Source organism: Idiotropiscis lumnitzeri, chromosome 4 (genome assembly GCF_059441095.1).
Source record: "Idiotropiscis lumnitzeri isolate Australia: NSW breed Sydney's pygmy pipehorse chromosome 4, RoL_Ilum_1.0, whole genome shotgun sequence".
In the NCBI taxonomy this organism is placed as follows: domain Eukaryota; kingdom Metazoa; phylum Chordata; class Actinopteri; order Syngnathiformes; family Syngnathidae; genus Idiotropiscis; species Idiotropiscis lumnitzeri.
Window position 1 is genome coordinate 4,495,640 of NC_142394.1, and position 27,508 is coordinate 4,523,147.

Genomic DNA, 27,508 nt, shown 5'->3' on the forward strand with positions numbered 1-27,508 from the left:
ATTCTGATTTTCTTTTCTTAGGTGTGCTAAGCATTGTTCTCCTTCTCCGCAGTGTCATCAGTGCTTTCTTTGCAGCATTTTTTAGTTTGATGAAACTGATGGCGAAAGATCCGAACATTAAACTTGTGTTAACATCGCAGGAGACGTTGGCTTACAGGACAATTTCATGAGCTTCAGTAAATGTGTTGTAAAATAATACTATTCTCTTGCAGTTGTTAGGTCCTGAGAGGAATCACCTGTTCACAACACTTCCGGAAACACACCTCCCGCTGTTGTTATCATAACAATAAGAATATCTGTTTTCGAGCTCCACATTTATAATGAACTCACAGCACAATGCGAATAACAGCTGACAAAATGTTCAAGATAAAAATATATGACATTCTTCAGATGGTTTAGACATGCGCTGAACTGATTTGTTACGCTTTTATTTCAGGTTTGTTTAATTATTCCAAAAGCAGCTATGTAATTACTGTATAAGAAGAAGAGAAGCACTGTCATGTTTGAGTGGGTGTAACATTTCATCCTCTGCAGCACTCCCCCTCTGTGCCTCATTCCCGTCCTCTCCTTGCAAACCTCTCCAGGTTTGACCTGATAGCTAACGGTGGTGCATCACTGACTCTGCGATTCGAACGCGCCCCCTTCCTGAGCCAGGAGCGTACCGTGTGGCTGCCCTGGAGCCAGTTTTATGCAATGGACACTGTGGTGCTTAAGACAGAGGAGAACACAATCCCTGGCTGTGACCTGAGTGGCTTCATCAGGCCTGATCCTCTTGTGATTGCATCCCCTCTCTCCTCCTTCTTCAGCTCCAAGCCAGGGGAGAAACCCATCATACCGGAGACACAGGTGCAGTACCACTGACCCCTGGCAGCCGGCTAATCCTCCTTCTGGTTCCCTCGCTCTTTTCCCGCTCCTCTTTATGCCTGTCTTTCTACTTTCGCTTCAATAGATTCTCTCTTTCCTTCGTTTCCTCCTTCTCTACTTCCTTATATTTTCCGGCTTCTGTCCTTCAGCCGTCAGTGGAACCGTGACCTTCATTATTCCCCCCTCTTGCTAATCCCTTCCCTAATCCCTTTCTCTTGTCATCTCTTCTCTCTGTGTTCCAGGTGCTGCATGAGCAGATCGAGGTGCCTGGCACAAGTCTAAAGCTGTGCTACCTAAGTTCAAGGACACAAGGTTACCGCTCCCTGCTCAAGGTGACCATGACCCCTGCCGTGGTGTCCATGGGTCTGCTCAAAGTTCATCTCATGGTCGCAGTGGAGGGCCACCTCTTTCAGAAGTGGTTCCACGCCTCGCCTAATTTGGCCTACACTTACATCTGGGACAAGACCGATGCCTATGGGCAGAGGGTTTACGGACTTTCCGGGGCTGTTGGTGAGTATCGGCGACCAAATGCATTTTAGTCGCTAAGGGGCAAAGGCTTTTGTTCTTCCAAACCTTGCGCTTACTGAGAAGATTAGAAACTTTGCCAGTAATAGCGGACGGGGTATGACAGGGTGAGAAAGTTCTAATTAGGGAGCCTGGAAGAAAGATTGTACACCAGAAACTCAGCCTCAATCCACGATGCAGTGGAGCCACAGTTAAGTGGGGTTTTTTTTTCATGTCTATTTTTCATTGAGACTGCATTTGGTTCAACCAGTCAGCCGGAACTTTAGAGAAGGGTTATTAGCCATCAGAGTGAGTTAGCAGTTAACGGCATTCAGAGTCCTCTGTGCTATTACGTTCTGCTGTCACATTCACTTGTCAGCCCAAGAAAGCACAGACAGCACCACGGTCGACTATAATCATTAAAGGGCTTTGTTTGGGGAAACCCGTTCACTTCGTGATGCCTAATTTTCCATGAATGTCAACTCCTATCAAGCATCTTCATGGTTGAATGGATTTTCCCGTGAGCAGATATGAGCATAGGTATGTCATTGTTAGAAAATGGTGCCACCCCTATATCATTTTCAAAGTTGCAAATTTGCGAATCTGTACCAAAAGTTTTTTTTATTTCTCAGTTCGAGTGGCTTGTAATGTTTAAGGTCCTCCAGGTAATCAGCCCAATTAACACAATGTCTGATTGATTTAGCAGCATTTGAGAGTGTTAGTAAGGTGTTAATCCAGAGTTGGGTACAGGTGCTAACTAGCTTTGTTGGAGTGAGGATTTGCTCTATTTTTTGTTATTGATCCAGCACTTATTCTTTGTCTCACATTTGCTCTGTTTCTTTCTGCATCTGTCAAATATGCAGTGTCTGTGGGCTATGAGTACGAGTCATGTGCCAGTCTCATTTTGTGGGAGAAAAGGACTGTCATCCTGCAAGGTTACGAACTGGATCCCACCAATCTAGGGGGCTGGTCACTGGACAAGCACCATGTACTCAACACACGAAGCAGTAAGTGTACAAGCATAGTCTGTGGGCTAGAAGAAGTAACATCCGAGTAGGAAACTAAACGAAACTGTCCGAAAGCTGCGATCAATCATCACCCAAATTTATGTTGATATTTCTATTATTGGTCAAATAAACCTCAGAAAAATATTAGAATGATCGCCCAAATACTACAGCTATGGCATTAGCATTTTCCTCTCCATACAGGCTCTCACTACAAAGCGTATGTTACTTCTTGAGGAAAATACTTAGGGCATAAAATACGTAATATTGGGACGATATTTATGGAGGTAAGTCAAAAGTCCATATAATTTTGGTGACGACTGATTACAGTTTTCTGGCATATTAAGCGACATATTTTATTTTATTTTATTCTAGCATATATTAAGTTTTAGACTGCTGCCAGTCTACCATAGTTTCCTACATTGAGTTATATGCCTTGCCACATTCCACAATGCAACACACAAAAACTTGCAGATTGAAAAAATGTGCAGGACTCTCGAACACCATCATTGACATTGTTGGCTGGCCATCAATCAACCAAAATCAGACCTGTCTCTTTCTATTTTTAATGTCTATGTAATAATATGTGAACAATAGCAGTTATATTCATATAAGCATCCAGTTCTGAGCTTTATTATCTGTGTGTGCAGGCATTCTTCACAAGGGAAGTGGAGAAAACATCTTTGTGACAGAGCAGCCTCCAGTCATAAGCAGCATTATGGGCAACGGTCGCAGACGAAGCATCTCCTGCCCCAGTTGTAACGGCCTCGCGGATGGCAACAAGCTGCTCGCACCAGTTGCCTTGGCGATGGGCATCGACGGCAGCCTCTACGTAGGGGATCTCAATTTTGTACGCAGGGTTTTCCCATCAATGAACACCACTGGCATCCTAGAATTAAGGTAAATACGCCACACATGTTAGAGGGTTATGATTTAAACCGACTTTTTGATTAACACTTGTTTTGCTTTGTTTTATCTGTTTTTCTTACTTGAAGGAACAAAGACTTTAGGCACAGGTGAGCCGGTTTAATGTAACCTCCCTGTAACATTATGAACATATTTGAAGCTATGACTGAAAAGTTGAAATGAATTATATTCCCTAACTTGATCAGTTTGTTTCTGTCCCCACAGTAATAATCCAACCAACAAGTACTTCCTGGCAGTTGATCCATTATCTGGGGCATTGTTCATCTCAGACACAAACTCTCGACGAATTTACCGCGTTCGCTCATTAACAGGAGGCCGCCTGCTGTCTGACAATGCTGAGGTTGTGGCTGGGACCGGAGAGCAGTGCCTGCCCTTTGATGAGCGCTGTGGAGATGGCGGCAAAGCCACTGAAGCTACACTTATGAGCCCAAAAGGTGAGCGGCTCAGCAGAAGTGCAATGAGCCCATGTGGCGTTAGCAAACGGTATATTTAGTCATGATTACAGAGCCGCCATTACATTCATTTATTCTGATTGATCTCATTCTTCAGATTTGTATGTAATCAAATGATGAATGAGGATAACTGCGGGTAATGGTTTTCATTATTTTCACTTTAGCAGAGGCTCTTATTCATGCAAGCGATTGTGTCGATCATTTCGGTGCACAATACATGCAGATTATAGCAATTTTTCGTTACCTCTGATGTGTAAGTTGCATTCATTGGTGAAGGTTAGTTTATTAGTTGTTTTTTTTTTAGTCTAGCTTTTTTTTTAAATCAATCAATCATTCAGTATTTTTTACAAGATACAAAGTTTGGGAAATTAATAACATTAACATACTGATTCCATTCAAATAATCCAAATAATTTTACTACATTATAGTGAAAAAGTAAAATCTTACTTCATCATCATTTAGCCAATGATTTCAACAGAAAACTAATGGAACGTCTGTGCTTTTGATGCGCTTGTTTTTTTTTTTTGGGGGGGGGAATACAATTTGTCCTTAACTAAGCAGGGCGACGACAAAAGCAGGCCATAAATCAGGTTAATGACAAAATTAATGCTGTAGTGGAATTATTTCAGTGGATTATTGGATGTATGAACACTGACACCAAACTGTCAAGAGTGTCACAACGTCACAGTTCCCAACAGTGACACTAATGTGTGGAGCGTATACTGTAATGAGTTCACAAGTGTGTTTGTGTGTGTTACAGTTGATTAGGAGGTAAAAAAAAAAAAAAAGTGAGAGAGAATGAGTCACCCATACCTGTCACCACAGCCGGTACACACTCTCTCTGCTTACAGTATTTGTTCTCTTTCTATCACTGTCTCTGTTTCTCGTTTGCTGTGTGCCCTTTGCTGTGCCCCAATCTGTTCTTACATATCAGTGTGCCGCAGAGAAGATATTTTGGAGCAGAGACTTGTAAGGCTGACACAGCACTATTTGGAAATAGAAAAAAAGAAAAGTGGAACAAATGGAGAGGAAAAAAAATTGCCGGCTGGGAAACTGGGTGAAAACAGGGTGGTGGGAAAAACAGTCATTGCCTTAAAAAAAAAGCCACTTGCAGTTCTCGAATTTTCCTTTGGGAACAGCATCAGCTCACTTCCTCACTTGATGACTCATCCCAAAACTAACACTTATCAAAAAGTTCAGCACCCGCTCCATCACTGAATCACTTTGGTCTCTTTTATCCGTAGAGAAATTGTGAGAATCAGCAGTCCAGGCTGCTATCCGTTTTCTGCAGGTGGAAAGACTGAGCTTTAATTGACTTAAGATGTCTCAGACTGTTGTGATTTATGTGTTATGAGTCATCACTCACAGCGCTCGTCTGGCATTTGCAGGTATCGCCGTGGATAAAAATGGGCTCATGTACTTTGTGGACGCCACTATGATCCGTAAGGTAGACCAAAACGGCATCATCTCCACTTTACTGGGCGCCAACGATTTGACTGCCGTGCGACCACTGAGCTGCGACACCAGCATGGACGTGAGCCAGGTAAGCGAGTCGCTCACAAGTGGGGGAGATGTGAGAGGTGATGACATGATGGATGATGATCTAACAGCTTTGTGAATGCTGAGCTATGACAATTGTGTGGACCGCAGCCAGCCAGCGGGTGAGCGACGTTCTGATTTAGGGACCTTTAAAGAGTTGGTGGATAAGTGACTAGATCAAAAGAGTGTGAGGACTGCACTTACTTTGAAAAACGAAGAGGAGACTTGGCGTCTTTTCAAATTGTCACCATTAGCATATTCTGTGCTGCAGATTATGTGACGTTTCACTTGTGTATGTGCTCGCTAGGTACGTCTGGAGTGGCCCACAGATTTAGCAGTGAACCCGATGGACAACTCTCTTTATGTCCTGGAGAACAATGTCATTCTGCGCATTACTGAGAACCATCAGGTTGGTACCACAACTCCTCCAAAACTGAAGTGTCCACTTCACCAAAGGAGCTTTAATGGGAATTATTGTTTTCTTCCAATTTGTTAGACCAAAGTTTCATGTTGCTATTCATACAGGGTAGCTCAAAAAATATTCTACTGCAGTGGAACTTATAAGGTCAAACAAAATGCCGTTTGGAATTCTGCTTGACTTTCTATTTATTTAGCTCTCCCAAAGGAAATAATAGAAATATTATGTTCGGAGGTTAAACCATCATAAGTCCAATAATAACTGACCTTTATTAACTCATTCACTGCCATTGACGGATGTAGAAGGATTCATTCATTTTACCTGGGCTGGCAGTGAATGAGTTAACTGCGCAAGCTTTTTTAAGGTTAAGAACTGAAATATTCCTAACTGCCATAGAAGTATAAACAAGGGTTAACTAGCGCGGCTGTAGAAAAAAATTAATAACTAAGTAATAACTAATCAATCAGCTTTCTCTATCTTTATTGACGAATATTAAAATGAGAAATGACAAAGGCAGAATGCAAAGGTGACCAATTTGACAGATCTTGTTATTGCCTTTGTTGTCACGCAAGTTTTAAAAGTAGTTATCTGTAATATGTCCAAATGATAAAACATTGTGCCTTAACATTGTTAACAAGGGACAGTGCTTATGGTGTCACAAGATTGAGGGCATTAAAACGAGGTGAACTGCAGTGCACTTTCTTCTTCCTTTCTCTTGTTCTTCTCTCACAACGACTTGTTTAGTCTAGTCATTCTTTGTGTGTTTGACGAAAAACAAGCCAAAAAAAAGCAAAACATGCCATGAGTGAGCGCTCCTGAAGTGCAATGACTGAATTCAGAATTACCCGCATATATAACCTCTGAGACAACAGAGCACTGTACAAATGAATTTGATGTATTTCTGGAGTTAACGCACTTGAGGTTGTAAACTTGTTTTCGTTGCTGTTCTAACAGGTGAGCATCATAGCAGGCCGGCCTATGCATTGCCAGGTGCCAGGGATTGACTACAGCCTCAGCAAACTGGCAATCCACGCTGCTCTCGAGAGCGCCACCGCCATTGCCCTGTCTCACACTGGCATTCTCTACATCGCTGAGACTGACGAGAAAAAGATTAACCGAGTGCGACAGGTACGTCACGGCTGTCCTGCGCTTTCCTAATTTTCTTCAAGATGGCAGTTGTTGTTTTAAACCATGTGACATTATACCCTCGTCTTTTAGGTAAGCACTAACGGTGAAATCTCCCTTCTGGCTGGAGCTGCCTCGGACTGTGACTGCAAGAATGACGTCAACTGCAACTGCTTCTATGGCGACGATGGCTATGCCCCAGATGCCGGCTTGAACTCTCCTACGTCCTTGGCAGTGTCCCCTGACGGGACACTCTTCATCGCAGATCTCAACAACATACGAATCAGAGCGGTTCGAGCCAATCGGCCCGGCCCGGCTCTCTCCAGCCCAGCTTATGGAGGATCTGGTGGGGCGCGGTATGAGGTGGCATCACCCAGGGAACAGGAACTGTATGTGTTCAATAGAGAGGGGCTGCACGTCCAAACCATCAGTCTTGTGACTGGAGAACCGCTCTATAACTTCACTTACGGTCCCGATGGCGAACTGGCAAGCCTGGTGGACAACTGCAACAATACAGTCAAAGTAAGGAGGGAGGGCCTGAGCCAGGGAGGAGGAGCCGGCCTGCTCCGACTGGTGCTCCTGCCAGAGAATCAAGTGGTGACCTTGGGACTGGACCCAAGCGGAGGACTGCGCAGTGTGTCAGCCGTGGGCCAAGAGGTGGCTCTCATGGGGTACAGTGGCAACACCGGCCTGCTCGCTACCAAAGCTGATGAGACTGGATGGACCACCTTTTACCAGTGAGTCTGCGTGTGGGCCAGCTGTTGTTTTGATGTGTATTTTTGCATTGCTTTTAATCCTGAGAGCCACATGCACTGTCATCACTTCTTATGCAGTATTATACTGCTCCCTAGTGGCAGGTTTTAAACTAGAGTTAAAAGCATAAAGGTTCTGCAGCTAATCTTTTTTCCATCCTGTATGTTTGAGGCCAAGTGTGTTTCAACACATGTATTGACCCCATGTAATGTCTCCCCTCCCAGGTACGACAGCGAGGGTCGCCTGACAAATGTGACCTACCCCACCGGCATGGTTACGAGTCTCCATCGTGAGATCGAACGCTCCATCACCATCGATATCGAGAGCTCCAGCAGAGATGACGACGTTACCGTCATCACCAACCTTTCCTCTGTGGAAGCCTCGTACACTGTGGTTCAAGGTGATGCAAATAATGCAAAGCAAACACTATACGTGAGCTCGTGGGTCTGTGTTGGAGAGAAAATATTGAAGTCTGCTTTTAATATTCAGTCGGCATCATCCTGTTTAGTTAAATATCATCACAGCGCCAGAATTCATTAATAGTGTGCAATGAGTGCTATTCATCGCTCAAGCTTTGGTCACACATCCGTGCATAAAGATACAAATAAAGCTCTCAGATGTTCCCATTATCCCTTAGCTTATTTGGTCTGGCCAGAGCTGAAAAAGAAGGGGAGTAATTGTCCCTTCCCCCTCTGACCAACGCGAGTACTGCGACAGCAACGAGCGTGCTATAAGGAATGAAGGCCTAAGGCAAAATACGATTGAGATGTATTCAGTGATCCACCTGCGGTGTGGGAGGAAGAGGGTAGATATGTTCAGAGAGCCGTAAGTAATTTAAGGTTTCCACCACCCTGTGTGGGCTTTCAGAGCAGCTCTCTGGTGACATACTCACTTAACCATCGCCTATTCTTCTGCTCTTTCTCGTTCTCTTCATTAACTCCTGCGTAGCGAATTCTACTCAGCCCTCAAGGTCTCATTTCTCTCTCTTTCACCCCTCCTCTGTCTCCATTGCTTCTGTTTTATTACAAGCTTGTTCAGGCAGACGGTGCAGAAAATATTTATCTAAGGGCTGTTGCTGCCAAGTCAGTGGGAAAAAAAACATTCACTTGTCTGTTTGAGGCATTGTTAAAACGCGCCTGGAGCTTTATTACAAATTGGTCTTATGGATTACTGTCATTTATGGTGCGGTTTCAAAGGGAGGCGCCAGCTGATCCCTCTCACCTTTTCGAAATGAAAAAGAACATGCTTCCCCTTTCAAATCCGCCAGGTAGTTCTGAGCCCAAAACAATTTTATCTCCCCTTCAGTCACTTCGCTGTGATTAAGATGTGTGTTTTCAGCCCTGGGAGAGAGAGAATTTAAGCTCAACATTAGACGTAGGCTTATCTGATTCCGTTCTTGTGTTTGCCAGTGATTCATTACACTTTGGTGATAAGGAAGGTAGAGGGCTGTAGAGAGATGTCAGATTTTATTCAGATTGTTTGTCAGACAAGGATCCAGCCAGGTTAGTCATAGCAGGCACGATTGTAATCACACAAATGAACACCTATGTGTTTGTGTATGAAGAATATGAACACATTTAAAATCATATTTACTGTAAATGGGTGTTGTAGTCAATTAACTGATTGTTTAAAATTCAGTCAGTTTTGTAAAATTAATTGCTGATGAATATTAACATGCTAATGCATAAAATTAACAGGCAAAGGTTGATGGAAAAAAAGCACAAAGGAAAAACATAAAGACAACACGCCAAAACGAATAGAATACCTTACAATGTCCATTCTGTCAAATTTGTCTGAACTTGAATTGTTAATTTGCTTCTACTTTTTAGCAACACTGAATTAATGTTGACATAGTTTTATTTACCTGTAAGGGATAGTCAGTACTATATCCCTTGCTACATTGGTGTCAAACTCCAGTCCTGGAGGGCCTCTTTTCTGCATGCTTTCATTCAACTGATTCAAATACTCAACTCATCAGCAAGCACTGAAGAAGCCTGATAAGTATCCTGCTCATTTGAATCAGGTGGGTTGCACCCGGAAGAAATGGAAAACGTGGAGGAAAGCGGCCCTCCACAACCGGAATTTGACACCTGTCCTTGCTGTGTTCTTCATTGGACTCTCTCTATTATGGTCAGGCAATCATTCTTGACTTTGCTACTTTTTTTTCTCTTTAATTAAAGACCAAGTGAGGAACAACTACCAGATGTGCAACAATGGAACCCTGAGAGTGATGTACGCCAATAGAATGGGCATAAGTTTTCACACGGAGCCCCACATCCTGGCAGGGTATGTCAGCCCCACAATCGGTCGCAGGAACATAACACTTCCCACAGACAATGGCCTGAACTCCATTGAATGGCGTCTGCGTAAGGAGCAAACCAAAGGAAAAATTACCGTGTTTGGCAGGAAGCTCAGAGTGAGTTTATCAGTTTACCTCCAAAACCCCTGAATAAAACAGCGAAAATACATTTTCTCAAGTGAATATATCTATTTGTAAATGTGTACTTTCCCCCCAGGCTCATGGTCGCAACCTCCTCTCTATTGATTTTGACCGCAACACACGCACGGAGAAGATTTACGACGATCATCGCAAGTTTACACTCCGCATCATGTACGACGCTCAGGGCCGGCCAGCTATGTGGTTGCCCAGCAGCAGCCTGGCCGTGGTCAATGTGTCTTATTCCTCGACCGGTCAGCTAGTTGGCTTGCAGAGGGGCAGCATGAGCGAGAGGACGGAGTTTGATCCCCATGGACGCATCCTGTCTCGCTCTTTTGTGGACGGGAAGATTTGGAGTTACAGTTACCTTGATAAAGTAAGTGCGGTTATCACATTTATTACATCATGCGGCGCAAAGTACCTGCTCCAAATTTCACTCAAATCATTTCAATTCTTGAATTGTCTCTGCCCAGTCCATGGTGCTATTGCTGCAGAGCCAAAAGCAGTACATCTTTGAGTTTGATACCTCAAATCGGGTCACGGCTGTCACCATGCCAAGCGTCGCCCGCCACACAATGTTCACACACGTGTCTATCGGATACATCCGCAACACTTACAACCCACCTGAGAGCAACGCCTCCATCATCCACGACTTCAGTGAAGACGGCAGGCCTCAGGCCACACATTACCTGGGCACGGGCCGCCGTGTCCTCTACAAGTACGGCAAGCTGGCCAAGTTGTCCGAGATCGTATATGACAGTACCGCTGTCACGTTTGGCTACGACGAAACAGCGGGCGTGCTGAAGATGGTCAATCTACAGAGCGGTGGATTCTCTTGTACCATCCGCTATCGGAAAATGGGTCCGCTCATCGACAAGCAAATCTATCGCTTCAGTGAGGAGGGGATGGTCAACGCAAGGTTCGATTACACCTACCACGACAACAGCTTCCGAATTGCAAGCATGAAGCCAGTCATCAGTGAAACGCCTCTACCTGTGGACCTCTACCGATATGATGAAATCTCTGGCAAGGTTCGCATTCATATGCACTAATCGTACTTTATAAGTGATTTTTAAGCACCAGTATGTTCCCTGGATGGCATCAGACTGATATGTTCTGCAAACCTTTCTGTCCTAGGTGGAGCACTTTGGAAAGTTTGGGGTCATTTACTACGACATTAATCAGATTATCACCACAGCTGTTATGACGCTGAGTAAGCATTTCGACACTCACGGACGCATCAAGGAGGTCCAGTATGAGATCTTCCGTTCGCTCATGTACTGGATGACAGTGCAGTACGACAGCATGGGACGGGTGGTAAAGAGGGAGCTGAAAATCGGGCCCTATGCCAACACCACTCAGTATCGCTACGATTATGATGGAGATGGACAGCTCACTGGGGTCAAGGTGAATAAGCCATGTGGAAGAGTTCATATCATTTATGGTCTTGCGTTATCACACACTGGACTGGCGATGCCCTGTTACATGCGCAACTGACATTAGACTCTGGCCTTTCTTTTGTGTGTTGTCTTTTTTTTTTTTTTTTTATTCAGGTGAATGACTGGTCAACATGGCGTTACAGCTATGACCTGAATGGCAACCTTCATCTGCTGAACCCTGGGAACAGCGCACGGATCATGCCGCTGCGCTATGACCTCCGTGATCGCATCACACGGCTGGGAGATGTCCAGTACCGATTGGACGAGGATGGCTACCTCAGCCAGCGCGGTTCTGACATGTTCGACTACAATTCAAAGGGTCAGCTGCTGAGGGCCTACAATCGGGGCCCTGGCGGCTGGAGCGTTGTTTATCACTACGACGGGTTGGGCCGCAGGGTCTCGACAAGAAACAGCCTTGGGCAGCACCTTCAATTTTTCTATGCTGACCTCAACCACCCAACTCGGGTGACGCACATTTTTAACCACTCCAGCTCAGAAATCTCTTCACTCTACTATGACCTTCAGGTGGGTTTGCATGTGTACGTTTTGCTCATACATGGCAACAGTTACAGGCTTTCACTTTTACTGATGCTGTAGAGTATCCCAAAGTACTGTTGGTTGTGGAGTTTTAGATGCGTTCAGAGGCAATTTTTGTCGTTGCCCATTTCGCCGAGTAGGTTGAGATGAAATTTTGGGCGCTTTGCGACCACATCACAGTTAGTGGGCCAGACTAAAATCCACCTCCAGCCTTGCTTAGTCAAGGCCTTTTTCAAAATTTGTCACCCCCCATGCCACGCCCCAAGAATAGGCGTCCGGCCAGGCCAATGGGCCGAACCGTTACACCCACGGGACAGATTGGCCAACTCTGATAGGGAGAAAAAGGTTTACAGTGGAATGGTAAATGATGGTGGGCTCTGATGCGTCCAAATTGTTGACCTTGTTTCAATGTGATGGCCACATCAGAGATGGTAGTGAATGGATCAAGTGATGCAGTCATCATCATCAAGTTTTATGGGGCCAATGTTATGGCCTGGGTTTGCTTCAATTGCTCCAGTCAAGGTTTGGCAATGTTATGCTCCCCAAAAATGAAGTCAATTCACTACAGTAAATATATTTTATTGAGCATATTTTGATTGGTTCATGGAGCGCCAGATATCTTAACACATAACATCGACCAGTAGGGAGTCCCACTGATTGATGAAACTTAGACCACAACTAAATGTTTTATTAATATTATTATTAGACATATGCAACTTACATGATGCTGGATATTTTGGTTGCACACCACACAAGAGAGCCAGACCACACACAAGTGATGAGGCACACAAAAAGTGCTGCGCCCCTGATCTGTGTGTCCCCAGAGACTGAGCTTTTTGTTTCCCTATCATAATTTACTGTTATTTTAAAATGATGTTTAAAGTTCTGAACTTTGTTCTTGTTGTATGCTGGAATGACAAATGTGAATATATAATAAGGTGCGACCTTTGTTTGGGGCAAGGCTACTGTATTTTAATAATCAGAATATATGAATATCTTAACTTGGAAATTGGAGCAAAACCTTTAAAGTAATGGGCAATTTAAAATGTACGGTAATCTCTTTTATTCAGGGCCACGTGTTTGCCATGGAAGTAAGCAGTGGAGAGGAATACTACATAGCGTCAGACAACACCGGCACACCATTGGCTGTTTTTAGCAGCAATGGACAGATGATCAAACAGGTAATGCAAATGCAAATTTGGACTACAAGTACCGGTACTATTTTTTTAATGTGTTTTCTGAGTATCCTCATACCAAACAAACCACTGTTCTATTCACTCAGGTTCAATACACAGCATATGGGGAGGTTTACTTGGACTCCAACCCGGAGTTCCAGCTGGTGGTCGGATTTCACGGTGGTCTGTATGATGCCTTGACCAAGCTGGTCCACTTCACCCAGCGTGATTACGATGTCTTGGCTGGGCGCTGGACTTCACCTGACTACAGCATCTGGCCCAAGATTGGAAAAGATCCCTCTCCATTTAATTTGTACATGTTCAAGAACAACAATCCCCTCAGTGACATGTTAGATGTGAAAAATTATGTCACAGGTAAGAAAAGAATAAAGCATACTGTGTAGTATACTTTATAGTCCAGCAGTGGGCAAACTACGGCCCGGGGGCCACATGCGGTCCGTTAAACATTTTAATCAGGCCCGCCAAACTTGAAAAAAATTAAAATGAATGAACCTTGTTAATGTTTTATTTTCTAAATACTCTGGTGTGTCAAAGACATATATTTTGTTGCAATGCTTTTGCTCACTTTCATTTAAAATTAAATTACATTTTTTTTCTCAGATGAGGTGAGGTTACCAAAACACTCCATCCATCCGCCCCCTGGTCCGGCCGCTCAGTCAAATTTTAGAACCCATTGTGGCCCGCTAATCAAAAAGTTTGCCCACCCCTGCTTTATACGCATGCACAGGATTATAGTTGTTTTTTTAAAACGCTGCCGTATGGACTAAAAAAATTGTCAGCCAGATCTTTAGTGTTAAACTAGTTGCAAGTAGAGCATTGTGAAACTAGTTTTGCATGCATTTTTGTATGTCACAAACTTTTAAAATAAATCAAATAGGCTGTGTAAATTTGCCGTTCAGAAATGTAATTTGATTTGTATCTGATGCCATAGATGTGAAGAGTTGGCTGGTGATGTTTGGCTTCCAGCTCAGTAACATAATCCCAGGATTCCCGCGACACTCGCTCTACTTTGTGGAGCCACCGTACGAGCTGCAGGCTACGCAGCACTGTGAGAATGGACAGGTACTGAATGAGAAAACCGGGCTATGACAGTCATTGAGCTTTTCGTCAATTGATCTCACGCTCTCTTGTTGTTTGCACTGCGTAGCTCATCACTGGTGTGCAGCAGGCGGCAGAGCGTCACAATCAGGCGTTCATGGCTCTCGAGGGTCGTCTTCTCAACAAGGAAAGGCGCAGACGAAAGGAAAAGCCCGGCCACTGGTTTGGCACCAGCACCCCCATCGTAGGACGTGGGGTGATGCTGGCCCTCAAAGAGGGCAGAGTGGTGTCCGGCGTGTCGTCTTTGGCCAGCGATGACAGCCGCAAAGTGGCTCTCGTGCTGAACGGCGCCCAGTACCTGGAAGGCACCCACTACACGCAGGACGGGAAGGACTGCCACTACTTTGTGAAAATTGGCTCAGCGGACAGCGACCTGCTGGCTTTGGGCCTTACCAACGGCCGCAAGTCACTGGAGAGCGGCATTAATGTGACAGTAAGCGGCCGCTCCAGGAGAGGCGTGACGGTGGAGTTTGCAGTGCCGTCATTTGTTCTGAGCATTCGCTACGGGCTCTCTGCTGACGTGGTGGACGAGGAGAAGGTAAGACTGTTGGAGTTGGCTCGCCAGAGGGCCTTGGCTGGAGCCTGGTCTAAGGAACAGCAGAGGGCCAGAGACGGAAAAGGAGGAAGTCGCCTCTGGACTGAGGGAGAGCGACAACAGCTCTTAACGACAGGCAGAGTACAAGGCTATGATGGCTACTATGTACTACCTGTGGAGCAGTATCCGGAACTGGCGGACAGCAGCAACAATATCCAGTTCCTCAGACAGAATGAGATGGGCAAGAGGTAACAGCCCACCATGCGTGTGTCCTACTCCTCCTGAGTCCTTTTTCCCTTCCCAGCCTCCTCAACCCTTTTTCTCTGGAGATTTCATCAACAAATGGGGTTACTCATGGAACGCTGCAGGGACTTTTGAAAAAAGTGACACGACATTATTATTGATTTTAGTGCCATAGGCAAAAACAAAAAATATATATAAAGTAACATTTCTTTTAAGGCAAACAAACTCAATAAGTGAGAAGGCACTACTGAATAAATGAGAAGATTCCCCTTTTTAAAAAAGAAGATTGCTATTTTCACCCATATTTTTTGGGTCGCACCGAGGGCCGCCATGAGCATTCCGTGGCACTCGGCTGGCTCCTCTGTCTCTATTGGACGCTGAGAACAAAAGGACAAGCGTGTAGAGCGCTCCCGTGTGTTGCCGTGACAACAACACAACAAAGAAGGACACTAGAGACAGACAAGGCAATGTTAAAAAGTTTGTCCAGCACTATGAGTCGTCACCTTGTCTCAGGCCTCCCATTGTCCATCACTGACTGAGCAGTCTTGTCATGTGCTGCTGATGCGGCGCACATCCAAGCAAGCAACACATAAGTGAACTGCTATTAATGGGCCCGAAAGAACGCACCATAAAAAGCTAAATGAAATAAGATGGCTATATTTGCGGACAGTGGCACTACACAACATTGTTTATTTTAAAAGCGGGAGAAGAAACATGTTACTACATATGTGTCCAATTACACTCAATTTCAGGATGTTGCGTATTGATGCCGTAGATGCTGTAGTTTTGTACGTTCCAGTCGCAGTAGGATTGTGAGACGTTCACCGAGGCACTTCTGTACAGAAAACCCACCACTCACAGAGTCCAGTCAACATGATAAGTTCTTATTTATTTTAGTTTACTCATTTTTTTATTTATTTATTCTTAGTACTATATGACAATCATGAATGAGTCAGTCTATTAATTCAAAATGATTTTAATGTATCAGTTCATTTGCTTTTGTAAATGTATTAAATGTTCATTTTGGGGTTTTTTTGTATTATTTTAGATTGCTACCAGGGCAAATAATAGTCAATCTCTAAAAAAAAAAATAATTTATGTAATAAAGTGTTTAAAATGGTTTATACTCTAAATAAAAGTCTTTAAAACTGTGAAAATGATTTTTCAAGATATATTTCGATGTACAGTGTATAGATCTACCTTTATGCAGCACAGTAGAATATTGTTGAGAATATCGAGTTTTATATTTCTAAGAAGAAGTGGCTTGTAACGTGCAAATTCTTTGGCTGGTATTATTACTCTAGAGTTTTGTGGCACTCTAATATTGCATACCTACAGCATCGGTCTGCAGTTTTGATGTTTGTTTGTTTGTTTGTTTTCTGTTATTCCTTCCTTTGTTTTTGGAAACAGACGGATTTCTGACCTAGATCCCAACAGCAGTAGCAGTAATGGATCCTCCTCACTGTGAAGAGACTCGTGATGGATGTCAAATTGTACCAAATCAGTATTATCAAAGGATAACACGTACGCTCACTAAAACGAGACTCTTCTGGGAACTTATGAATAAAACATGATTGTTTATTTCAACCCAACAATGTCTAGTTCACTTTCATCTAATTTTTTTTGCAGTACACACTGAATATTCATGCTCCCACCCCCTTTTTCTTGACAAATTTCAGCAGTCGACATACTTTCAAAAGCAATTCACATTTTTAAAAAATCGAAGCTGATGCTGATCCACAAACCCTCACCAAAACACCCCCTTCAAGATAAAAAAAAATCAATGGATGGAAAAATGTCAAACCATTCGATGGGGCGCGTCTTGGGCATGAAGGCCAGTAAGACAATGAGGTAAATTAGACCAAGCTGTTCAAAACAAACACATTCGCGCCCAAAGCACAGCCAATGCCCAGGGCAAGTGTTTGTTTTTGTCGACGAGGGCGTAGCTTGCGGCGGGTAGTCAGACAATTTTCAAAGTTATTGTCGATCTCTAACCACTGTCTGTTGGGTTAGATGCCCCCTTTGTTATCCGAATCCCAAATGGAATACTTTGCTCATTGGTTGTACATGCATCTCGTGTGTTGATCACCCAAAGTTATTTTTTGGTTCATTGATCATTTTTCAAGAATCAGGAGGCTGGTGGTTGTGCTAAAATATTGGCTAATGCTGAAGGCTATTGCTCTGACAAAAAAAAAAAAAAAATTCAAATCAGGTTTCAGAGCCTGATAAACAGGAATAATTGGTGTTTACTATTTGTCAATATTTTGGGAATTAAGGAAGTTGTGACATTTTAAAGTTTTAAGAAAGCGGGCAAAAATGACTCCCTGTTTTAATCTTAAAACAATAGAATGAACGTGATCAATTTTTTAGAAAAGGAATTAAGCTGAGATCTTGGACCCTTACAATTTGAGACATCAGGAAAAAAAAGGGTACAATTTCACAAGATGGGTAATCAGCTATTGTTAGTTCATTAATAATTCATTAAATGCAATCTAAGTGCAACCTGAACTTTACAATCTTGCCATTGTAAGCCACCAGAGTCATGTTCACTCTTGTCTCCACTCAAATCAGGGAATTCTGACTCCAATACCTCCAAAACTGTACTGACATTTGGTTGCAACTTTTTCTCCAGTTCCTTCCCTACCTTTGTTATCCATTTCCGAGTCTTTGTTGACACTTTTCAACAACAATTTATCTGGCCACAAACAATACAAAAAAGTATTTTGATTGCAAGTAATGTTTTACTTTTATTACATTTTTTTCACTTTTGTAACATTGACATGCCCTCTCTCAAAGGCTTGTTTTTCTTTCGTTTTGTTTTCTTCCTTTTGGCACGAATTTGATTCCATACACCTAAGCCGGTGTTCTGACGCATGGCCACCAGGGGACGCTACTTATCACTCCTGACTCTTAAAATGGATAAACGAAAATGGATTCAAATAAAGAGCAATATCCGATTAATATTACTTCATATGGTAATACCAAATAGGTCTTAACTGACCGTTTGCAAAGATTAAACCTGCTCAGTCAGTCCCCACTGGCCTAACTTACATAGACCGGGCGCATCTATTTACATTTGGCTGTCAAATGTTTCTCCTGCTTTTAAGGCATTCAAAAAGTCATTTTTATAAGATTATTAACCAGAGTTGTTTTGTATGTACCAGTTAAAAATTGTTCAGACATTTTAGCGGTTTTAGATTTTGCATCAGTAATATACGCTACCATTGTCATTAATGCCATACATTTAATTGCAGTTCATGCTTGTTTGCATCTGCAAATCAACATTTCATCGCAATTACAAATTATTTAATACAATATGCATTCCTGGAAAATAATAAATCATACACAAACACAGTAGACAACATTAACAACATTTGCTGGGCTAGGCTCCAGCACACGTGGGACCCAAAGGATAAGCAGTTGCTTCCACACGCCCAAGTATTTCACTTAATGGGAATAAATTATTTTAATATAAGATTTTCATTTAAAGCAAACAGACATATAATGGGTCATTTGTTTTATTGATCACAGCATGGTTTCTCATTTTCAGTTAAATCCCTAGCGTATTAAAAAAAATGACATTGATTGCATTGGGAAAAGAATTGTGATTAATGAAAGCTAATCTGGTAAAAGTAGAGAGACGTAAATCACCGCCATCCTCGAAATGTATTTATCATTTGATTTTACGTCAAGACATTGTGAAAATCAAAGGAAAACCATCCCAATCATCAGCTCTTGAAGCGAACACTGCTCGACAGTGGCTAACAGGTTTGTGGGACAAAGGAAGATTAAGATGAAGGAACATGGCAAAGAAAGCAAAAAGGCAGCTCACAGATGGGAGGGGGAACATACATAGAGGTAATCATCATAAAGTGCTTGAGACCCTCACATGAGAGGAGCCTGAGCGTACCAGATGTGTGTGTCAGTGTTTTAGTTTCTTATTGTATTCGTTCACGTTACGCGGTGTGGTGTGGGACGACTGCAAAAACGCAGAGCTCAGGTGCGATTTAAACTAGCATTCTTAGCAGGATAAGACAGTGTTTTGACTACTCAGAGCTTGCAAGCACAAACCTTTAAAAACATTTTTTAAGTGGTAATTATTGTTTCAGTATAAATACTGAAGACGGTTGTCTGTTAAAACAGGACGCGCATGCTTGTCAATGTTCATTGAGGATGTCACAACCAGAACAACACAGGTAGCACAGAGGATTGTAGGAGTGCTGTGTGCTTACAATCCTTCTCCTGCAAAGAGTGCATGTATTTATGAGAAGGTTTTGTTCAAGGTATCTGGAGGCCGAACTTGCTGCTGCCACCATGTGAAGCGTTCCTCACAAAGTGACATCACCAACGAACTGGCCTAGCATGCATGTGATTCTGTTTCCACGTTTGCTGCAGGTGTGTTTTGCGGATTGTTCTGACATCTTGTCAGAAGAGAAAGTTGTTTTTTTTTTCTGCAAATGTATTCTCAGGGTAGGCAATAAAGCTTACAAGCTACTACAAAGCTGCTCCTGATGATGGCCGGTCGCTCAGTCAATTGGTGCTGAGGACTTCACATTGACATTAAGTGGGAAACAAAAGTGCGCATTATAGGCACAGTGTTGAAGGAAATGAAGGCAACATTAAGAAGGGACACAAGATTTAAGGCCAACTGGGAAGGAGAGATGCTAGTGTTTCGAGGCACACAGAAATTGAGAGCGAGGAGCGCAACAAAGTTGCGGAGAAATATTATGTCAGCATGTCCCAGAGACAGCAGCAACATAGAGCTGTCCAGCAGGCCGTCAGGCACGTGTCGGAAGAGTTGTCTCTTCTTCTGTCCTCCACCATGTACACTGTGTGGAAAGAGGGAGAGGTTAATATTCAAATTTCCTCGATAACAGCTTTCTCAAATCAAAGAAAATGGTCAGAATTTAAACAGCAAATCTCCAGCGATGATCTGCTCTGAAATCCCTCCAACTAAGCAAATCAAGCTTTCCGGCAAGGTTGGGATTAGGTTACCAGTTGGTGTTAGCGACTATGTGAAACAAAAACAAGAGCGACAAGACACTGTCTCTATCCCCGGCTTTGGGATTAATCATTCATATGGAGGGGGAGTACACAGTCAAGCAGCTTTCAACGAGCAGCTATTTAGGTTTAAGTGACAAGAGAACTTATTTTGAACTTTGACCTCCCTTATGAGCTGTTATTCAATAGCTTTATGGTTGATTAAGAATGAGCGGATCTGGTCATGATCAACCATAGACCAAAGCCATATCTTAAGATAGTCGAACCTTTGCGCACTTATTACTTCATCTTCCACAAGTACAGTGATGCATTGAGATAAGATTTGAATTTGTTTCATAACCATGCTCATACTTCAAAACACTTGTACAATCAATGGAAAGCCCCAGTCCAAAACAAAATGTATACCGTAGTGATTAAAAATGTTCACAATTTATTTGTAGTAACAAAGGTATTATAATTAGTAATCTTATATTTTCCTAAATGAACAAAAAATGTAAATAAATTGAGATTGTTTAGCTATCAGCTATTATTTCACAGCTTTTTACTAATTTTTAAGTTTTTGCCATGGTATCGTTACAGTCTATGTGTTCAGATAATATATGCAGTTATAGATTCCAAGTCAAAATGTTGGTATTATGTGGTAAACTATTCTATCATGTTGTGCTTAATAAAAACAGACCAATGACATAAATAAATGGAAGGTGAAGAATTTAATACGTTGCTCACAAATTGAATACATGCACAATCACCCGCGCTGACAAAGAGCAACCCGGCCTTTTCTGGTTTTGAAAAATTGCATTATTCGACAGTGTTGACACGCAGTATTTGTCGGACTTGCCCAAACTACCCATAGCAGACACACAATTATCTTGGTACAACCTCTTCCAGAGCACAGAGCGGCAATTTAAACAAGAGCTTTAAGATGTATGCCCACCTGGGGGCTATTTCTATCAAACAAATAATAGCCTCCGAGTGACTTAGAAGGCTTGTTGTTCCGTGACACGTTGAAAAAAATCCAAATCCACTGGAAGTAAACTTTAAAGCGTTTAATTCCTTCTAATTCAAAGTAAACAATACTAAACTGTGGCATATGAGCATAGAACAACGATGACAAAGACGGTCAACGGAAAATGTGCCTTGAGCCAGCTAAACCTCTCTCAATCTGTACACCTGTGCGGGTTCCTCCCCTCAGCAATGTTAGTGAGATCTCCCAAAACCACACCCACACATACCAGTTAGAAACCCAAATTGACAAATTAACAATAAGCAAATGAAACAAAATAATAATATACAATCAAAATGAACACCTATGATGGCTCATACACCACCATTACATCCACAGATATGAACGTCAACATACCTCCCAACGTGGTATGATCGCAATGGGTTCATCAATATGCTGCGATCATTTAAAAGGCTCACAGTCCGATGTTTAACACAAAGGGGGTAAACAATAAAATCTGCAACTCTAACATAACGTCACAAAAACATCACAAAGATTAAAAAAAAAAAAAAAAAAAGCCCATTCATTGTGTGCTCCTTCTAGTGTCATACTCCGTGACTCATAAAGCTACTAGGAGTGGTCAATTAATCGAAATGTAATCATAATTTAGATTTTGGCTTCTCACGGTCATAGAAACATTATAATCAAAGAAAAATGAGTAATTTGCCAAACAGCTCAGTGTTTCCGGCTTCCCTGAGTGTGATTTAAGATGTGTAATGACACCACAGTTAAGAGTTTCTGTAAATCTAACCGCGCACAAAAAGAATTACATTTTATATTTAAAAACAAGACGTTACGTTAAAAAAAAAAAGTAATGCTAGCAGTCAATAGGAGTTTTTATCATTTTTAATAGCCATTCGAGTTTACAGTAAAGTTCTACTGTAAGTTTTAGTGCTTACTCAGGGAATCGTGCATTGTGTCTTGCATTAATCAGAAGTTGTGCAGACAATAGCTTCTGTCCCAGGGACTCAACGTTCGACCACAGAAATCCTATGAACGAGTCTTGAACATTAACACTTGATATAAAAGAGTAAATATGAGCTAACTGGTGGTAATGAGCCAAACTACCAGCAAAGGGTAGTGATGAACCTTATAAGATTTAAAATCAGCTCTCTTTGCCAACTGTTTACAGTTGGGCACGGAGGAATTTACTGTCATGGCCGCGGCAGTACTCGGGGAACATATGTAATGAGTTGTGTTTTATGATGGTTAGCAGAAGTATGTCATAAAGGGAGAACAGCACAACAACGAACTTGGAAATGACGAGGTTGCCATGTGAACAGACACGAACAGCTGACATACAATTTTGGTGAGTTGATGTCTCTCGGCGTCTGCATATCATTAAATTAATTATTAATTTGTGAATTAGTCGAGCCATTCCCAAATTTTTTAGCTGTTTTATAGAATGAAACCACAGATGTAAGAGGTGTCAGAAAGGCACAAATAAGAGAATCAAAGTCACTGTTCTGCTAGATGTTTGTTTACACAAATTCCAAACGTAAAGTAGTTCGTGTGGCTGCTGATGAGAACCACCAAAGTCGGGCTTGGCAAAATTTCAAAACTAGTGTTTGAAAAATCCAGCACACCCGTGACCCCAGTTAGGATAAGCAGTGAAGAAAACAGATGGATGGTTGGACTTGAAAAATTTGGAGCACTGGCGCTCCAGCCAGATGGCTGAGCCTCCAGCCAAGCTTGGTGCGGGGTGCCTCATTCTTGGAAATGCAGGACCGGGCGTACACGCTGGGGGCGAACTTGGAAAGAAAGTAAGTCAAGCTAACACTTAGAGATTGAAATTTAATATTCAAACAAATCTTTTTAGTCATCGCCCTCCAAAAATAGTGTTCAAGGATAAAGTGTTCATTGTGCAGGGAAGAATGGGCGTGAGGTTATGATGATGATTTGGAGTAGCTGAATAAATACTAAAAATTGAAAGTGAATGAACCGCACCTGAATGGGACATACCATGATTGACTGCACCTTTACGGCTACATGCAAAAAGGCCACAGCAGATAACTTTTCTTCAGTTACGGTTCTAAATAATCCTCATAGTCATGTGAGTGGTCCTCTGTTGTAACAGTCCTGCCACCTACCTGTGTTTTTAGGAGGTTCTCCGTACATGGGTCCGGGTGGGGGTCCACCCTGCCAGCCGTATTGTGGTTGTCCAGCATATCCTTGATAAGGTGGCTGCCCTGGCCCTGGATAGGGGCCTCCAGATCCCATTGGCCCAGGAGGGTAGTTTGGATTTGGCTGCTGCATATTTACAGGGTAGCCCTGTGGAGGATATCCCTGGGGTGGGTAGCCATGAGGGGGTTGGCCCTGGGCAGGGTACACGGGAGCTGACGGCCCTGGGTATGGCGGGGGCTGGTCTGGATTCATCTTTCAGCAATCTCCTGAAAAGAAAACATAATTCACTGCAGTCTTTAATTAAGTCAAGTATCTTGAGCGACATAAGTGTATGCAAGCAAAAGCAGTAACTTGCGTCCTCAATGTTGCCAACTTTGCAACTTTGTTGGTCGAGTAGTGACGTTTCAACCCTCTTGAGCGAACATTTTGATTAAAAGCTGCACTCGCGACAATGCAAACCGTGGTCCTCATGTTACCAACACTCTTGTGTCCTGCACAGTGTGGAAAGAGGGTGATTTGCCCTGATAATAGTTTGGGAGTCCCAACTAAAAAAACAGCAAGTATGAGTTGTGGTTGATGCTGAACATGTCAGCACATTTGTAAATAAAATTTATAATGACGGTGGAATAGTAATAGGTTAATATGAATACATGCAATTGTAATTTGACTGAATCATTATTTTATCACCATCATCATCACCACCAGTGGTTGGGGGTCACTGCTGTTGATCATTATTTGTGGTAGAAGTGAAATGGTTAGAAAATGTGCAACATAGAGTGACATGTGATCCAATTTTTCAATTGCCACGCGTGAAAACATTTCAAGGCAATATTGTTGGGAGCAAAAAAAAAAAAAAACGGTCCTAAATGGGGCAGCACGGTGGCCTCACAGTGCAGAGGTGCAGGGTTTGATTCCGGCTCCGACATTCCTGACTGGAGTCTGCATGTTCGCCGCGAGCCTGTGTGGGTTTCCTAAAACATGCATGGTAGGTTGATTGGACACTCTGAATTTCCCCTCGGTGTGTTAGTGAGCGTGGATGGTCGTTTGTCTTTGTGTACCCTGCAATTGGCTGGCAACCAGTGCAGGGTGTACCCCCGCCTCCTGCCCGAAGATAGCTGGGATAGGCTCCAGCATCCCCGCGACCCGTATGAAGAGTAGCGGCTCAAATAATGGATGGCTGGACGCCCTAAAATGACACATTTAGCTTTTCATTTCTGGTACATTTTCTCTTAGTTGTTCTATTGTTTTGTATTGAAAAATGAGTAAATGTATTTTTTTTCCAACTTCACTTCCATAACAATTTGCAATTTTGCCAAGAACATTCCAGTGCAACAGCTATTGCAGTACGCTGTTAATTGCTCAACATAATCATTACTCTAAACAATATTTGTTCATAAATTAGGGCTTCAATATCTGTTATTGTAATGTATTGATTGCAATAACCTTGTAATGGTGCATGCAATTGCAGCCAGAATCAAAGTATGAAGATTTCAGTGTGCTAAAACTATCTGCATCAATTGATGCATTGGGCTTTTACCAAGTCTGTTTTCAATAGTAGAAAAGAAAACAAGTCTATTAAATCTTAATCAGATCTCAAGAGTCAAAATTAAAACTCAGCACTTTATTTTCAACAAAAAAAATAAGGTAAAAAGGTTAGCTTTTATCATGTCAAAATATTTATTATATTAACAAACTTTAGAGCTCCTTTTGGACCCGTCCTCTGGGCTGCCGCGTCTGTCGATATACTAATTTGTTTCCTGTCCTATGTAGCTGTGTGGCGTTGTGACAAGTTTACTGTATCAGCCAATCACTTATTTCGGTGTTTCACCTCGACATGTCCGCCATGGATCCGTTTTTATCCCCATCCTTGATTTGTTATAATGATACTAGTCAGAAGTCTAGCTTATTTGCTGCCCCGGAGGCGATGATTAGTGGCGTGCGCCGTGTTGACACCGGACACAGAGTGATGGCTCCGCATTGTGTTTACACACGTTCTCTGACGATTTCCGCAACAAAACACGGACAATTCATAATATTTGGCAGCTTTGTATTAATGAGGTCAGATGCTACCAATGTTGGACAACAAGTCCTGGTTCAAAATCTCTATTGTCATTCAGCCAATAATTGCTAAACAGGGTTGGAGTCCAGCTCTGGAAGGTTGTTCCACATGCAACTCCTCCAATCATGTCTTATAGAACTTTGTGCACTGGACCATAGTCATGCTGGAACCTAAAAAGGACAATTGAAAAACCCTTGCTACAAAAGGTGGAAGCACAGAATTATCTAAACATTAGTGGTAAGATTAAGAATTAAGATTTAGATACAACACCGAGATCAACTTTGTTATTAGCAACCGGTAATAGCAAAGTCTGTAAAAATGTGATCACCTGTTCTTTGTTGCACTGGTTGTCATTGGACTTTAACACGGACGCATTCAAGTGTTTGTGTGCTGTAATTTGCCCTCTAGAGTCACACTAGCTAATGAATTCCTCTGGGATCCGCTCGGAGAACCACTAAAGTTGATGCAACGCTTTCTCACAACACAGCATTAGTGTTTTTTTATGGATCCATAATCCTGTTCATGCCTGCTGTAGGCACATCAAATATGCACAGCATATTGTGCACACTGGAGAAAGATGATTTTGCAGTGCAGGAATGTCTTGTGATCCAATTATCAATCGCAACTCAGCAGATAGACGCCACCATCTTGCTGTTCACACAGACTTCCCAAATGGAGGAGCGTATGGAGCCTATGTCACAAGACACTGTGAGAGGCTAATGACAGTCACCATGGCAAAGAGAGAAATGCAAAACAGATGGACTCTTTTTTTTTTTTTTTGCATGGTCACAGTACACACAAGTTGAGTCCGTGCAAAGACACCTGACGGGATGCGTGTCAAGTTTGACATGCATAACCACTTTCACGCGTTCCTAACAATGTCCTAAGGTTATTTGCGCCACACTTTTTTGAGTCGCAATGCTGTATTTCCAGAATTTCCATTGGGATCATGAAGTATTTACCTGCCGACCCAGCAAACTGCTCATGATTCCTGGAACATCACAACTGTTGTTCAAGCCGTCTCGGCTGGATTTGCTCAAGCAGAACAACCATAGCAACGGAAAATGAAAGCCTCCTCTGTCACTCACTATATGTACACTATAAACACCTAACACCAATGACTGCTTTCAGGTCAGCCTATGTAGCCACATTCACTTTTTCCTCAGAAAAAATGTTTCAGTATTAGTTAGTGGTTCACACGCATGTGGATTAGTGTCATTATCTCTGATGATTATCTGTAATGGAAAGGCAAACCACATGATTAAGGGCAAAGTATTGTGGAATTTTGTTTTAACAATGGAGTTAAGGTATACGTTTAACGTCACGATAAAAACCTCCCTGATTTTGGTTCCTCAATTTGTGCGATTATCAAAAATATTTGACCTCTTACCTCAAAATGTTCTCAGTACTGCTGACAGATGGCAAAGCCATGTAACTGTGGTAACAGTGCTCTGGGGAGCAGGACACCGAGGCCTAATGATTTGCTTTGTGTCACTTGTAGGAAATGACATCTTCGGCCATAACAAGAGTTGTCGCATTCAGCTCATTATGATCGAAACGTTTTGGATCTTATAACAAAAAGGTTGATAAAGATGGCCTTCAATGCTGCATCATCATGTGTGACCATTATTTTTTCCCCTCTTGTAAGGCCTCAATACTTGTGTGAGACCAGTTTCATGAGGATTATTTTGTAATGTACTGACAAAACACAGAAGGACATTTCATGTTTTGCAGTCCTTTGACCAAGCATCAAGTCTTCACATCTCCAGCTAAAAAGATGACAAAACTGCTACAGCCATAAGTTTTGGCACCCTTTGTTTGTTTGTTTGTTCTTTTCAAAACTAGAGTAGTATACTACTAAAGTGAGGCCGGATGTAAATGAAAATAGTTTGTCACTAATATGTCAACATCACATTTTCACATAATAGCATTAGTATAATTCGAGCAAAACGACATTCGGAAGACGTTGAGGGAACAATTTTAGTGCACCTGTAGGCCAAGCCCAACCCGCTATGTAAACACTGAACTTCGTGATGACTCGGCTTTTACGAACACAAAAAGCGAACAGCATTGAGCATTTAACAAGCCTTACCTCGGAAGGAATAGAAGCTGAATTTGATTTCTTTCTGTTAAGGAAAATCCGTCTTCCTCTTACGTGTGCGTTCCCACCGCAGTGAACAAGCGTTTCAGGCCCAGCGTCGAGTGCGTCTAGCGGGACATGACGTCATTGAAAGGGGGGGAGAGAAAACG

The 27,508-nt window shown here is 42.5% G+C and overlaps 2 protein-coding genes across 14 annotated transcripts in view; one reads left to right on the forward strand and one right to left on the reverse strand.

Annotated features, from left to right (window-relative positions):
- The window catches only part of LOC148337869 (teneurin-2-like), a 207,676-nt gene extending 191,010 nt beyond the window's left edge, over positions 1–16,666 (forward strand). For all 12 annotated transcript variants that reach the window (XM_088294607.1, XM_088294609.1, XM_088294608.1 and 9 more), the window contains 20 exons: positions 585–846; positions 1,107–1,374; positions 2,232–2,375; positions 3,023–3,272; positions 3,368–3,388; positions 3,504–3,733; positions 5,140–5,294; positions 5,598–5,699; positions 6,663–6,836; positions 6,927–7,570; positions 7,811–7,986; positions 9,767–10,002; positions 10,103–10,399; positions 10,497–11,054; positions 11,161–11,430; positions 11,577–11,987; positions 13,070–13,180; positions 13,282–13,549; positions 14,127–14,257; positions 14,343–16,666. In XM_088294607.1, the coding sequence (XP_088150733.1) occupies positions 585–846; positions 1,107–1,374; positions 2,232–2,375; positions 3,023–3,272; positions 3,368–3,388; positions 3,504–3,733; positions 5,140–5,294; positions 5,598–5,699; positions 6,663–6,836; positions 6,927–7,570; positions 7,811–7,986; positions 9,767–10,002; positions 10,103–10,399; positions 10,497–11,054; positions 11,161–11,430; positions 11,577–11,987; positions 13,070–13,180; positions 13,282–13,549; positions 14,127–14,257; positions 14,343–15,080 (5,446 nt within the window). In that variant the 3' untranslated portion in view covers positions 15,081–16,666. The remainder of the gene's footprint in view (positions 1–584; positions 847–1,106; positions 1,375–2,231; positions 2,376–3,022; positions 3,273–3,367; positions 3,389–3,503; positions 3,734–5,139; positions 5,295–5,597; positions 5,700–6,662; positions 6,837–6,926; positions 7,571–7,810; positions 7,987–9,766; positions 10,003–10,102; positions 10,400–10,496; positions 11,055–11,160; positions 11,431–11,576; positions 11,988–13,069; positions 13,181–13,281; positions 13,550–14,126; positions 14,258–14,342) is intronic.
- Positions 16,667–18,573: 1,907 nt separating this feature from the next.
- LOC148337870 (cysteine-rich transmembrane module-containing protein 1-like) lies at positions 18,574–27,504 on the reverse strand. 2 transcript variants are annotated; one of them, XM_088294619.1, is made up of 3 exons: positions 27,351–27,504; positions 23,166–23,465; positions 18,574–19,900 (listed from the first exon to the last, which is right to left on the reverse strand). In XM_088294619.1, exons 2-3 carry the CDS (start codon positions 23,449–23,451, stop codon positions 19,797–19,799), a joined length of 390 nt encoding a protein of 129 aa, XP_088150745.1. In that variant the 5' UTR covers positions 23,452–23,465; positions 27,351–27,504; the 3' UTR covers positions 18,574–19,796. The 2 variants fall into 2 exon arrangements, with proteins under 2 accessions (XP_088150745.1, XP_088150746.1); XM_088294620.1 differs by having other exon boundaries at positions 23,166–23,462; positions 27,351–27,502.
- Between the last annotated feature and the right edge of the window lie 4 nt (positions 27,505–27,508).

Bases quoted from the DNA above. Each gene is read 5' to 3' on its own strand.
- LOC148337870 (XM_088294619.1), bottom strand. From the start codon at position 23,451: ATGAATCCAGACCAGCCCCCGCCATACCCAGGGCCGTCAGCTCCCGTG. The intron at 19,901-23,165 runs GTAGGTGGCAGG...CTTTCCACACAG, and splicing joins AGAACCTCCTAAAAACACAG to TGTACATGGTGGAGGACAGA.